Source organism: Anopheles gambiae, chromosome 2 (genome assembly GCF_943734735.2).
Source record: "Anopheles gambiae chromosome 2, idAnoGambNW_F1_1, whole genome shotgun sequence".
Classification (NCBI taxonomy): domain Eukaryota; kingdom Metazoa; phylum Arthropoda; class Insecta; order Diptera; family Culicidae; genus Anopheles; species Anopheles gambiae.
Window position 1 is genome coordinate 14,118,972 of NC_064601.1, and position 12,794 is coordinate 14,131,765.

At 47.6% G+C, this 12,794-nt stretch overlaps 1 protein-coding gene across 6 annotated transcripts in view; it reads right to left on the bottom strand.

Annotated features, from left to right (window-relative positions):
- Positions 1 to 12,794, bottom strand: part of LOC3290546 (serine-rich adhesin for platelets) — a 158,076-nt gene that overhangs the window by 112,660 nt on the left and 32,622 nt on the right. For all 6 annotated transcript variants that reach the window (XM_061647792.1, XM_061647790.1, XM_061647793.1 and 3 more), the window contains one exon: positions 2,045 to 2,134. In XM_061647792.1, the coding sequence (XP_061503776.1) occupies positions 2,045 to 2,062 (18 nt within the window). In that variant the 5' untranslated portion in view covers positions 2,063 to 2,134. The remainder of the gene's footprint in view (positions 1 to 2,044; positions 2,135 to 12,794) is intronic.

A 12,794-nucleotide genomic window follows, 5' to 3' on the forward strand; every position in this document is an offset into this window, starting at 1 on the left:
ATGCGCAATGGTTACGGGGATTGGATCGGGAAGTTTTGCATGCGGCGTGAGCGTAGATGTGCGCTTGTTTTCCGCGTTTCAATGGAGGCGTGTAAAGATTTCACCGTTTTGTTTGGATTTTTTTTGTTATTTTTAGTAAAGCAAGGAAACTCAAACAAAGCTGATTATGTTGGCATTGTTCCATTGTTGGTAGAAATATTATTTTTTAGCTTTTTGGAACAGGATTTTGGAACGTTTTCATGAAGTTAGGTATTTATTTTGAATTTTCGCCTCATTATGGTGAAGGTTTTATTACAACAAATCTATTTTGGCTTGTGATTGTTTCTAATTAGTAATATGAAATGATGCTCCAATTAAATTATTGAATACGTTTTTTTGCATACCAAGACCTGATTTAACCCTCTCTCAATGATCATCAATTGGAAGCAAACAAACTTCCCTCTTATCTGTTTTAAGCGTCCGCAATAAATCTAAACCCCTCAACCTCAACCTCTCGAATAACCTCCCTTATTATTCTGATTAAATTTAAAAGTGCTTCCGCCGGTTAGTGTCTTTCGTCAGTTACGCGCTAATTGATTGAATTCGATCGCACCGAATCACACCGAACATTGCGATTCCAGTCGCGTCCAATCAATCATCGCAGCATCGTTTAGCGGCCATTATCTCTCGCTCACTCTCGGCCGAACCGGCGTGGGAGACGGTTAGAAAATCACAACCATAAGCTACTGCCACTGCACTGCCAATTTCATTAATCCTGCCGAACCGTCCCGATTGGGACCCCTTACTTTTCGCTCTACTTGTGCGAACGAAAACTCGTACACAAGAAATACACAACCATCCTTCCCCGGAGGCAGTCGTCCCGGGACCCACTGCTTGGGCTCAATCAAAATGACTCAATTTTCCAGCTCACTAGTGTTCGGTGCGCAACAACGGGCATCGCACGAAGAGTTGGGAAGGTACAACAGACGAGGAGGATGGAAAATAAAACTGGTCAAAAAATCAAACGCGCACAGTACGGGCTTACCCATGCGATGGCAGCAGACCATGTGAACAAAAGCGCTGCCCTGCACTGCCTGGGACGACCGCACCGTTCCAAAGAAAAGCCATTAGAGCTCTGTGCGGTTACCGGGGAAACCGGGGCGAAAAGAAAACTTCTCTCGGCGCGAAGACTGACGCGACGGTGTAACGGTGTGGCGGTGGCCAAATGTGAAAAAACTCGGGCCCAACCGTTCGGACGACACCGGATCGAACGGCCGTTCCGAATTCCGGTCACGTAACAGGCATTTGGGCGCTTGGCGTTTTTATTTTCAACCCCCCTTCCCACCGCATTCCCTGTGTCCAAGAAGCGAAAAGAGAATAGCATTGCGAGAGAGAGCTACGCTATCCGCCCGCTGGCACGTGATGCCTCGGCCGGGTAAGGTAAATGGGAGCCAAGGGAGTAAATAAATAGCTGCCCATTAAGGTTTGAAAACCGAAATAAAAATAGGTCGCAACGATGTTGTAGAAGGTTTTTGTTTCCAACCGGTCGTGTGTGTTTTTTTTTTTTTGTTGTATTCCTTCTCTGCTTGCCTTTGAATCGTTCTGTCCTGTTCTGCACCCCGCTTGCCTACAGCTTGTTCCATTTCCATGCATCGCTGATCGCTGATCATTGATTCGTAACATTTTTATCGATTTGCTTTCGACCACTGTGGTATTCGCTTCTTTTCTGCATTCTTTATATTGCAGCGTGAAACGAGTGGGAGGAGAGGAAGGAGGAGAAGGTGGAGACGCAAACTAGGTTGATGTAGAATGATTATTCGGCCTGTAATTGCGCGACTGGGCGATCGAGGGAGCGCGAACGCTGCTATTAACACGTCATAATCGCATAATTCAGCTGGCGGTTTCGCTTAGCATGAACAATAAATTCTACCGTTCGCTATTACAGTCCCTTCCTTTGCACAAGGTGTACAAATGTACTCGTTGTAAAGTGCAAGCTCGGCAAACGGGGGGAGGGAGCATTTACAAGCAATCGAAAATGAAGGGATAAAATCCAATTAACACTTACCGAGTTTACAGCAGCCATCGCTTGTCCTTCTCACGTGTACCAGGATAACGCTGTTTTGCTGCTACGAGGACGACGATACGCGATTCACCGCTAGAAGTAAAGGTAGATGTAGAAAAATTAGTTAAAAAATAAGCGGAACGAAGCGATGGGAAATGACATTATCGAGATATTACGGTGGAAATGATTAACACTGTATTGATGGGCATTTCCATCTTGGTTGCACAGGACAAATTGTACAAGAAAATTATAAGTAGCTAGTGCCGGCATTCCGAACGAAAATGTATCAATCGAAACTAACGCAATATTCACACAGCTACACAATGCGCCTGAGTTACCGCAAAACGGTCCGCAAATAAATGGCTCTTTACAGCTCCATGCTTACAGAGATCGTGTTTTATGATCCAAGTCAAAAATTAGGTTGCGTTATTTATAGAGCCGTACAAAGCACGGTTTCAACCAAAAAGTAACAATGCTAAGATTGATTGTTTCGTCACAAATTCACCTCGTTAGTGTAGATTACTTTCCTGCAACTGTGCTTGTTTTGCGATCCGAAACGTCATGCAATGAAACAACACCGCCGCCGTGCCCGTCAAATGATGACACAAGCAGCGTCAGTTCATCCACTCTTTTTTGTTACTTCTTCTTAGTCAGTCTCTCTTTAATCCCGTGCTTAAAACTATTCACACACACACACACACACACACACACACACACACACACACACACACACACACACACACACACATACACACACACACACACACACGCGCAATGGTGAATCCATAATCAACCCGTCACCATTTGTTTGGCGCTTGACCAACATCGGCCGGGCATGTGTGTTGCTGGTAGCCGTGATAGCCCTCGCTATTCAACGCGCCTCGTAACCCTTGCCTGACTCAACCGTGAATCGTACGAAAAGATTGTCCTCCCCAGGAATGTCCGTTGATCTTCGTTGTCGTCTCAACAAACACCAAACGAAACCCACCACAAAAAAACGCAGACACAAATCCTCAATATGATCATTGGATAAGCCAGCAGGCGGGAATGGGTCAACCGACCGGGTACCGGCGGTTATGTGCCAAGTAGGTAGTGCGGCTGACTCATGCCCAGCGCTCGCTCAGCTCGCTCGCCGTCATCATCGCCGCGGTCTAGTCTATTTTCGGGCGCCCAACGGTGGTCGATTTCGGCAACTTGGCAGCCGTCCCATATCCTTGGACAATTCGCAACCGCAAAACCTAGCGAAGCGAAAGTATCGTCCGTAGCGGCATCTTCGTCCTGGTGTGCGTCCGCGCGCACCTCTGGGCGGTTGCCACCGCACCAATGAATGGAACGGGCAACGCGTCGGAAAAGGACACAATGCATCGGACGAGTACGGGACGGTACACACTCATCGCATCGTGTGACAAACACGGTCCAACCACAACATGAAGCACCGGGCCGAGCCCGATACATGACAAACAGGCACAAACAGCGGGCGAGAGGACGCGGAGGCTTTTGGGAGGGAAGCGTGAAGCACGGCCAAAAACAAGGGGAACGGAAGCCGTCAGACGGTAAACAAATTTCAGCCGGCGATAAATTGCACCACCCTTCAATGCTCGTCGCCGGCGCAACCTGCCTCCCGCGTGCACAAACCTGCCCACCGTTGGGGTATGCACTTTCGGGCATGTGCACATCATCGGTCCGTCAGATCGCGCGGCAGCACTGCACTCCCAAGTAACCGCAGCCGGAGAGCCGAGACCGCTCTGGGACCGCTGCCAAAACAATGCGCGTCCGCCATTTTGCACTGGCGTGCATATTCGGGCTGGTGATTCTTCCGCTGCGGCGCCTAGCAACGACGCCCCGCAACACGCAGAGAAAGCTCACCCTGCCAGCAAGAGAAAATGAACGAATGATATGGACAAGGACAAAACACCGAACCGCCCAGAACGCAAGGCAGACGCGAGTTTCTACTCGAATTATTTCGACACAATATATCCGCTCGATCGTTACCCCATGAGAAATGTTTGGGAAAAGTGTATGTGTGTGTGTGTTTGTGTGTCGCCCTTTTTTTGCTGTTAAAGATGCGGCAGTGAGGTGCGGAATTCAGAAAGCGAGAGAGAGAGAGCAAAAAACGGAGGCAATCGATCGATATTTGAGTTGTTATTTGAGTGGAGGTTAGAGCCAGCAGCAGGACGACGCTCAATTGACAAGCTGACATATTGGATCACTTTACGTCACAGTAGTGTGTCAACTTTTTTGGCACGATCGATGTGTTTGGCAGCTAAAGGAAATGGTATCAACTTTTTAATTGTGCCAAAGATAGCATTTTACATTATTGTACGATGGCGAACGGCGCGGTCTGTCATATCCGTATCCTGGTCACGGCACCGAAGCTGATTGTTGCTAGTTTCGATTGCGTTAAAAATATAAATTAAATGAAAGACGTTTTGTACAACTTTAGTAGAAAGCAAACATTATTCTATTTCCGTTTTAATACCCAAAGTATTATTCATGAATATTTTACAACTAACCCAGTCAACACGTTCACAAAATCAATAAAGACACGGCTTAAGCGGAATTCACCAACAAAACCCGGCAAAAAAAAACCCAGCCAAATTATAAGAATCGCTTTGGTTGGACCACAACAACAACAACAACAACAGCCCCACAACAACAAAGCGAACACCAACCAAAAATGAATTATTTGCGCTATTTTTGCTGCAGATCATATTAATTAGCCATTAATTAATACGCTCACCTTACCTGCCCCCTTCTCAGCCGGTGGGCGCGCGCGCTCTCACCAAAAGCGTGTCCGCCAAAAAGGGTCCGTTTCTGGCTGGGCACGGAAAACATGGATTTTCCATTTCGGCCTGGGTGGATGATTGAGTGGAGGCAAGTTTTATGGCTCAGGCCTGATCCCTGCACGCCCGCAAGCTCACCGGGCAAACCGGTCCATCTTCACCGGTCGCAGAAGGCTCCCCCCGGTGAGGCAGCCCGTACCACTTAACGGTTCGTGGCCCCGGCCAAGGGCCCTCGGTGATGCTCTATGGTACAAAAGTTAATACTTCCAGCAACTCGTTCGATGGATGGGAAATCTTGGGGCATAAAAATGTTTCCATTACGCGATGAAATATTAATTATTTAGCAGCAAATTGAAAGCAGCTTAATACAAAGGGCCATGGGAAGAAAATTCGACCAACCGTTCCGAACCGCGTGTGGCGTTAGTTGAAGAACGGTACCGTTTTGCTTAAGAGTTTTAATTACGATCCTATTTGAGAAAAACAGGCCTCTTATCTAATCGCATTCTCGCGTTTCGAACGGAATCGTTTGACAAGGTTTAAATTTATACAACAGCCTTCCACGTACACCGGCAGGCGGTGTCGCCGGCACGTACGTGTCACCTTGGTACGATAATTTATGTAAATGAATCGCTCCACGTACACACGTTTGCATCGAATCGGTTCGGTTTGGTGTCCCCGGTGTGTCGTCCCGTCCCGTCACGCTAATTGCGATGCGCCCTACCACCGCGAAATGTCCGCGAGTGCGCGCACACATTTTTCTCGTGCCGCGAACATCGTGTTTCGCTTTACCACCCCACCCGGCCCCCGGATGCCTATTGGATTGGACAACAAGGGAAAAATGTTTATTGATGATGCGCTCGTGATTTACTGCAAATTCTGCCTGATTGAGAGACACCGATCGTATTGCATCGGGTGCGGTCGCTGCCAGAACGCGATTAGTGAGGCATCCTGTGCCGAGAGTGGGAATGATTTAGATTCCAACCGTACGAGCGCAGGACTCGGTGCTGTGGGTATGTGTTTTTTTTTTATTTCCCTTTTTTTCTCTGTGTACCTGCTACGTTCATGCTCACTTGCACAGCGAGCAAACCACGATTTTCCAATTCGACGGTGGTAACGAAGCGTCAGCGAATGGGATATAATTATCGCCGAATTCTAATTTACGTTCTCGAATAGCCGTATCCCGTACTCTCGTACAAGCCTTCCCTCTCACACCCTCTATCTCTCTTTTTCTCTGTTTTTCTCCCCATCTCCTTCCTGCTCTTTCCTTTGCGTTCTGTTTTCCTTCATTACTCCCAACACCAAACACCACCGTATAGATCCAATTCGTTTGCCAGAGCAAATAAATAAACATATGAACATTTAAATTATTCTCATTCAGCCCCACCCCTTGCTACCACCTCCCTGCCACCACACAATCCAGCGTTGAATTTGGTCTGGCCATCGGCCCAAAGCAGCACACCGGCACACAAAACAACCGATTCTCGTACAAAACGGGAACTCAGAGCCACTGGGAGTGTAGCTCCCTCACACCATTGTCCCTTACCACGCGCTCTGGCCGCGCCAAAAACCTCAGCCAATGGGGCGGGCAGCATCTGCTCTTGTGTGCGAGAATAAATTGCATTTTGTGTGCACCCGCCCGTAACTGCGCCTTCCGCACGCCGCAAGACGAATGTGCACCGGTCGCCGTTTCTCGTGCAGCATCGGTTTTGTACGATAGGCAGCCTCCCTTCCTGTTCGGTGCAAAATGTTTAATTGAAGCGGCTCGATGCAAACCACCGAACTGGGCTGCGGTTTTCCTTTCCCCCTTGGTGGTATCCGTTTGGGGTTTGGGAGCCCCAGTGCGAAAATGGAGCAGCAACTGGGTAAGGGTTTCTTGTACCGATGAACAAAAGCGGGACAGAGTAAACAGAAAAGATGGTTTGCAATTGCAATAGCTTTATTGTTCATTATCGTTACATAAAAAAAGGTATTTACACCACTTGCGCTATAAAATATTAAATCATGCAGTGGATTCGAGCAGTTTTGCACGTTACTACCAATTTTGCTTAGCGGGTTGCATACTTTACGGCTCATTTATGAGTGTGCAAGTATTTGCTTTATAAATCATCTTTCTCGACTTTTTTGTTTAATGAAGCAAATCAAAAACAAACAAACACAGCCGTTACCGTTACTAACATCCTCATTGACAGTCTTACAAACCTCTGACCACTCTCAGCCAACATTGCTCGATAAACATTTTCCCGTTTCTTAAACACTGCATTGCCTACCCCCGGCGCACAGCATCACCTTCGTGTGCTGGCCGGAAAATAAAAACAAACAACCGAGTGAGACATCACTTCATCATCTCTAGATGCCGCTGACATCGAAGCTGCGGCGCGGTGCAACAAACAACAAACCAACCACCGCACCAGCGAACGGATGACACACCTTGAGATGGGAGCTAAAAATAAAATCGCTTCGCACTTCGCTATTATTTTGACACATCTGCGTATCATTACTGGGGCGGCGTGATTAAGTCATCTCGCGCAGGCATTGGATCATGCTCGAGGAGCACGCAGCGCTAAAGAGTTGAGTGGTAAGCGTTACCCGATTATTACCGATTTGATTTATGTGTGTTCAAAGCTGCAACAGCGGTGAGCAAATCCTCCGTTGCATTTTACGAATAGCATGTACTTCACAACTCGAACCCGAACGGAACACGGAACGCTACATCAACCACTCTCGGTCACATTTCACCAAAGGTGCTTCTTCTCCACAGCAGAAAGCTTATCCCGAAACACTGCCACACTATTATGACATTCAATCTCGGGCCAAAAATTTGCTTCCGTCCGAAAGCCCCCTGCTGTCCATTCATTCACGGCGCCCATTGGGTCGGCCCAAGGGATGGCCGAATGGGGCCGATGCGGAAGCAGTGTGAAAAGTTAAGCACCCTCTCAACTGCTCGAGAGGAAGCTCCTCAAAAGATAAACAATCGACCACCGCCCAACCAATCTAATTCACACGCATCCGCGGGCCGAGACGGGCAGTGAACGGCGAACGGTGATGGACGCGGCAACGCGGTTCCCGAATGAGATGAATGATGCAGATCCCGAAAGGTCAGTTCAGAGTTCCGCACCGCAGAGGCCAGCAATGAAGGGAAAGGAATTATGAAAATATAAATATTTGTCTTGAGCTGTAAGTCACTTGAGACTGTCTCAGGCCAGGTCCCGCCCGTCTCGGGGTGTTGGCAGGTGGTGGTGATAGCAAAACGTGGACGCCTACAAGTCTTCTTTTGCCGGTTCGATCGGCCATCCCCGGTATATGGTTCGTTTTCCCCTCCCCTCGTTTGAACACGAACTGTCAGTTTCGTAACTGTCAGTGTTTGGGTGGTGGTCAGCGATGTCACTGGTGTCAGCTTAGGACGACGACCACCGCCAGGGGAAGCGTCTTGGGTGGGAATGGGTGTGAGCTGTGTGAAACCACCAATTGTGGTTAATTAAGAAGGGCTGATCGATTGGGCGGAAAGTGCTGAATGGAAAAGGATGAATATGTGGATTATGTTGTTCATCAATATAGTTCGGGTCATTCTATTAAATTACTAGACAAATTGTACGATCAAATCATTTTCTAATTATATAAATCATTTCTATGTTTCTGTGATGCGACTCGATGTACCTCATTTATTGCGTGCCAAATCAGCATCTTTTCCCGGCATGTTTTCAAACCATTGTTTACAACAATCGTACCCAAGGACTGTGTCTGAAATAAAATCAGATAACATCTACTCAAACACTTGCGCAAACAACAATCTTTCCACCACCAAAACGCAAAAAAAAGGACGCACAGCACAAGCTACATAATTTACCCATGTTCATGCAACGTCTGCATTACACACCGGGTTACGCGTTTTTTCTCTTTCTCTTCTTACATATCTAAAGCAGGAAACAAAACTTCGCTCAAAATTGGCTCGTACAAGAGCACGTGCACAATTTCCCTTTTGGCAGCATTCCCTCGCTGCCGTTTGGAGGATGGTGGTACAAAACGGACAACTAAACAGCAACAAAAAAACGGCAGATCGCGCACAATACATACACTACTGCTGTAAGCGCGGGAGAGGCAGGAGCGCTGGCCGGACTGGCCAAACAACATAACAAGTGTAAAATGTAGTGTATCTACGCTCCTGGCGTTGGAGTTGGGCGGTGCTGAAGAAGCGCAGCGATTCGAAACATTTCGATATAAAAAGTACTTCACAGGGTTTTGTGTTTTGCGGAACTGAACCGAACTGGGTGGCAGCGGGAAGCGTGGCTCCATGAAATCGCCCACTATCACAGGGTGAAACTATGTAATTTCCAACGTTTCGCTCTGATACAGCGGTTTTTTTTTCCTCCGCTCGATTGCTATTGCAGGAAGTTTTGTTTTTATCGCACGAGTTGCTCTCCTGTGTGCACGGTCCTACAGCACAGGAGAACATTCTACGCCCAGCACAGCAGCGAACAGTAGTGCCAGCAAAATGGAGCCCGTACCGTACACCAGGAACTCTACCCCGGAAGCGTCGAAATTAGGTCATCGGAATCAATAACTCCCGACAAATGATAGCAGCGGTGGGGCTCCGGCTCGTCCGGACCGGTCGGTCGTCCCGGTCTGGCAGCCCCCGTTGAAGCCTTTGTGCTGGGGGGAGAAAACGTGGTAGAATCTAACCGATAGCACACTCACGGGAATCAGTTTGCCTGCCCGCCGGCAGAATGCGTTCCCAGCGATAAAACCATGTTCAGCCAGGGGTGAAAAAAGTGTTGCGGTGTAGCAGGGTATGGAGCGAGTATGGCGAACCAACTGTGCCTATGTGAAGGAAAGCTCAGCTCCATCAAAATAAACTGCATGACTTACTGGCCCCGGCTGCTGGGCTGGGAACGAGCGGTACAGCAAATCGTTGAGGCTGATCGTATCGGTCCTGCCGTAAGGGGTTTGGGTGTAACGAGAAAGTTCTCGACAGTCTTTTGCAACAGTGCTTGCTTTAGAGCGTGTTTACAGCCACAAATCTGTTGCTTTGCTTGGGTGACTGCTGCTACAATTACATTTTATGGTTAATTTTATGAGCATTAGATTAATGTGAGCGTATCTCCTTCGTTCGATTTCTGGGCAAAGCATGAAGAGAAATATAGCAACAACCTACCAACACACCCAAAGCCATAACTCAATATGTACTACGCAATTCACCCCAGTTTAGTGTTTCCTGCCTGCTTCCCCACCGGTACTTTCTCCGCTTTAATCAAAAAGGCAAAAAACGTCGAATCCTCCCAAATCAGCTTGATATTTATTCGATTTCTGCTACCGCATTCAGTTTGGCCCCTCATCCAGGCTGTTCCTTAATTATCCTTGCATTCTGAAACCCACCCAAAGATAAACAGCTTGCCGGAATGGTACCAAGGGCCAATATTGATACCAAACTACGCAACCATTCCTCCCCAACGGCTCTACGAATGCTATTGTGCTAACCGGATTGGCCGAAAATAGGGAAATCGCTTGCAAGCGCTCCGTAGAAGTAAATATTATTTGCTGATGTGCTCACTACAGCTCAGAGCGTAGGGAGCGAAGCTTGACTAGATGGGCAGACTCGAGAGCTGCGGCAGGAAAGCGGAGAAAAGCAGGACAAAAACAACCCACAAACATAGCAACGCAGCGCATGGCCGGTGGAAGCAATGAAGCTATTTCCGTGCGCGCCCATAATCGTACCCATCAATATCGTATTGATTTAATTACTTTTATTCGTCGATGCTGTTATGGCGATGCCTTTTGTGCGGTTCGAGTCAATCGACATTAAGGAGGGATGATAAATACTGTCTTTCACTTTGTGCCGTACACCAAATTATGTTACGAGTTACGTCCGCTGCAAGGCTGCCTACAGAACCGACATGTTCCTTTCAATAGTATAATTGATAAAATACGTGCTTTGCTATCATTTCCAATAAGCTTTCAATGAAACTAATACACTCCAATTGGAACACAACACAGCTTTATGTTAAGCTTCCCAGACGGGCACAAAATGAGAACACAAAAATCAACCAACACCGTGTGGCCGTGTTCAGCTGACCCTTGTACTGCTGCCATGGAACCCTTTTGTACGTGCGCAAATTCATTTCCCAAGCACTACACGGTTTCATTTTACAAAACAATTGTCCCTTTCGGCTGTGTGCCGGCACTGGTGTGTGCACCAGACACCACTGTGCAGGGGGAGCGCCCAGCCAATAACGCAACGCGCATAAAATGGCGCGCGTACCAAATTATACCTGACCGGCATGCGAACGGACCGAAAGTGGCAGCACACACACACACACACAACAACCACTGGCGAAAACATCATGCGAAAACGGGTCCTGCATTCGAAATTTCGCACCCAAACACTGCCGAAACCTGTTTTTTTTCGATTAAATTATTTCTAAACGGTTCACCACCGCCACGGGCAATGTACTGTGCGTGCAATCCAGTGGCCCGAGAAGGACAGAGGGCAGAGAGTAGAAAGAGCGCAACAAGAGAAACGAAAAACAAAGTGCCAAAGTGCCACTGTCCTGCGCCACCAAACCGGGCGAGGTTTATTAATGCGGCAAACAGAACAATGAATGTAGCAGCGCAACGCTTTAATATGATTATTTGTTGCGGGGTTCAATGTTGGCTGGTGTTGATTATTTCAAACGACCAGACACGGTGTGAGTGGACCCTCCAAAGGACTCTAAAAACAATAAAAAGTGTTTGTTGATGCTGCGTGTAAATAGACACAAGATGTTAGTTTCTCAAATCGGTATAGAGTTAAATTAAAATCTATTTAAAAAGTAATCATCCTCTGTCAATTAATAATTGTCTGCATGAATTTAAATACCGAAGCAAGACAAGACGCACGAAAGCACGTTTATTCAAATCACTAAAGCCACACGCGTACATACTCTATTCCACTACTCGACTTTCGAACCTAGTTCATACCGTTTCCTGTGCGAACAGGCGGTGCGACCAAATGGACAGGACATTTGAATTTGAAACAATGCGCACCGGGACGCGCCCTGTGGGACCGAGCAAAAGAATGGGGAAAAGACGGAAGCGCACAATCGTTCTTTGCCCCGGAAACGCATCTAGCTGCACATTTGGATGGTAAAACAATTGCATTCAACCGTCCGCCCTTAACGACCATTCCCATGGGGACTGTTCCCATTGCTGGACGGCCGTCGTCTAAACTATGCAACTATGCAACCGGCAAGCATAGTGGAGTAGCGAGCACAAGGGCTAGCCGCTTCGGAAGGGATAAAACCTCGTTGCCTTTAGCGAGTTGGATGTGCTTTCTGCGTTTTACTAGTACTAGAAGTGGACATACAAACACACACACACACACACACACACACACACACACACACACACACACACATAAAACGGCATATCACAAGAGACACACCCCTGCGCACACCACTGATACCCCGCCGTGCAGTCACATTCTGTTGCAAAACAAAGCTAATTATACAATTTTATAACCGCCACCACGAGTGAATATTTAATCTTTCCCGTGCGATTTTCTCCTTGGATACGATGGGCGAGAACGAGATAGAGAGACAGTGTGAGAAGGCAGAAAAGGGAAAACGGGAATTTCAGTCCCATCCCGCTCGCCACGTCACCAAGGCGCTTGGACGCGGCCGGCCCCATGGACCAACTTTCTCGCCCACTGGCCGTCTATTGTCTCGTTGGGAGTGAGCCACAGCCGAGTGTTCTGAGAAAAGGGATGCGCTGCTTCTTTTCACTATCATTGTGCAAAGACAACCACAAAAAAAAAATAAAAAAAAAAACATTCACACTCCCACCCTCGATGGTGCCAGATTGTGCATTGTTATCCTGCAGCACTGCTTCCGGAGCCAAAGCCATGCGATAAGCCATGGCAACTCCCCATCCGCTTGCCGTGCCGGGGAGAAGATTGCTTTTTCGTATTTTAATTTTTGAATAACACGCCTTCATTATTC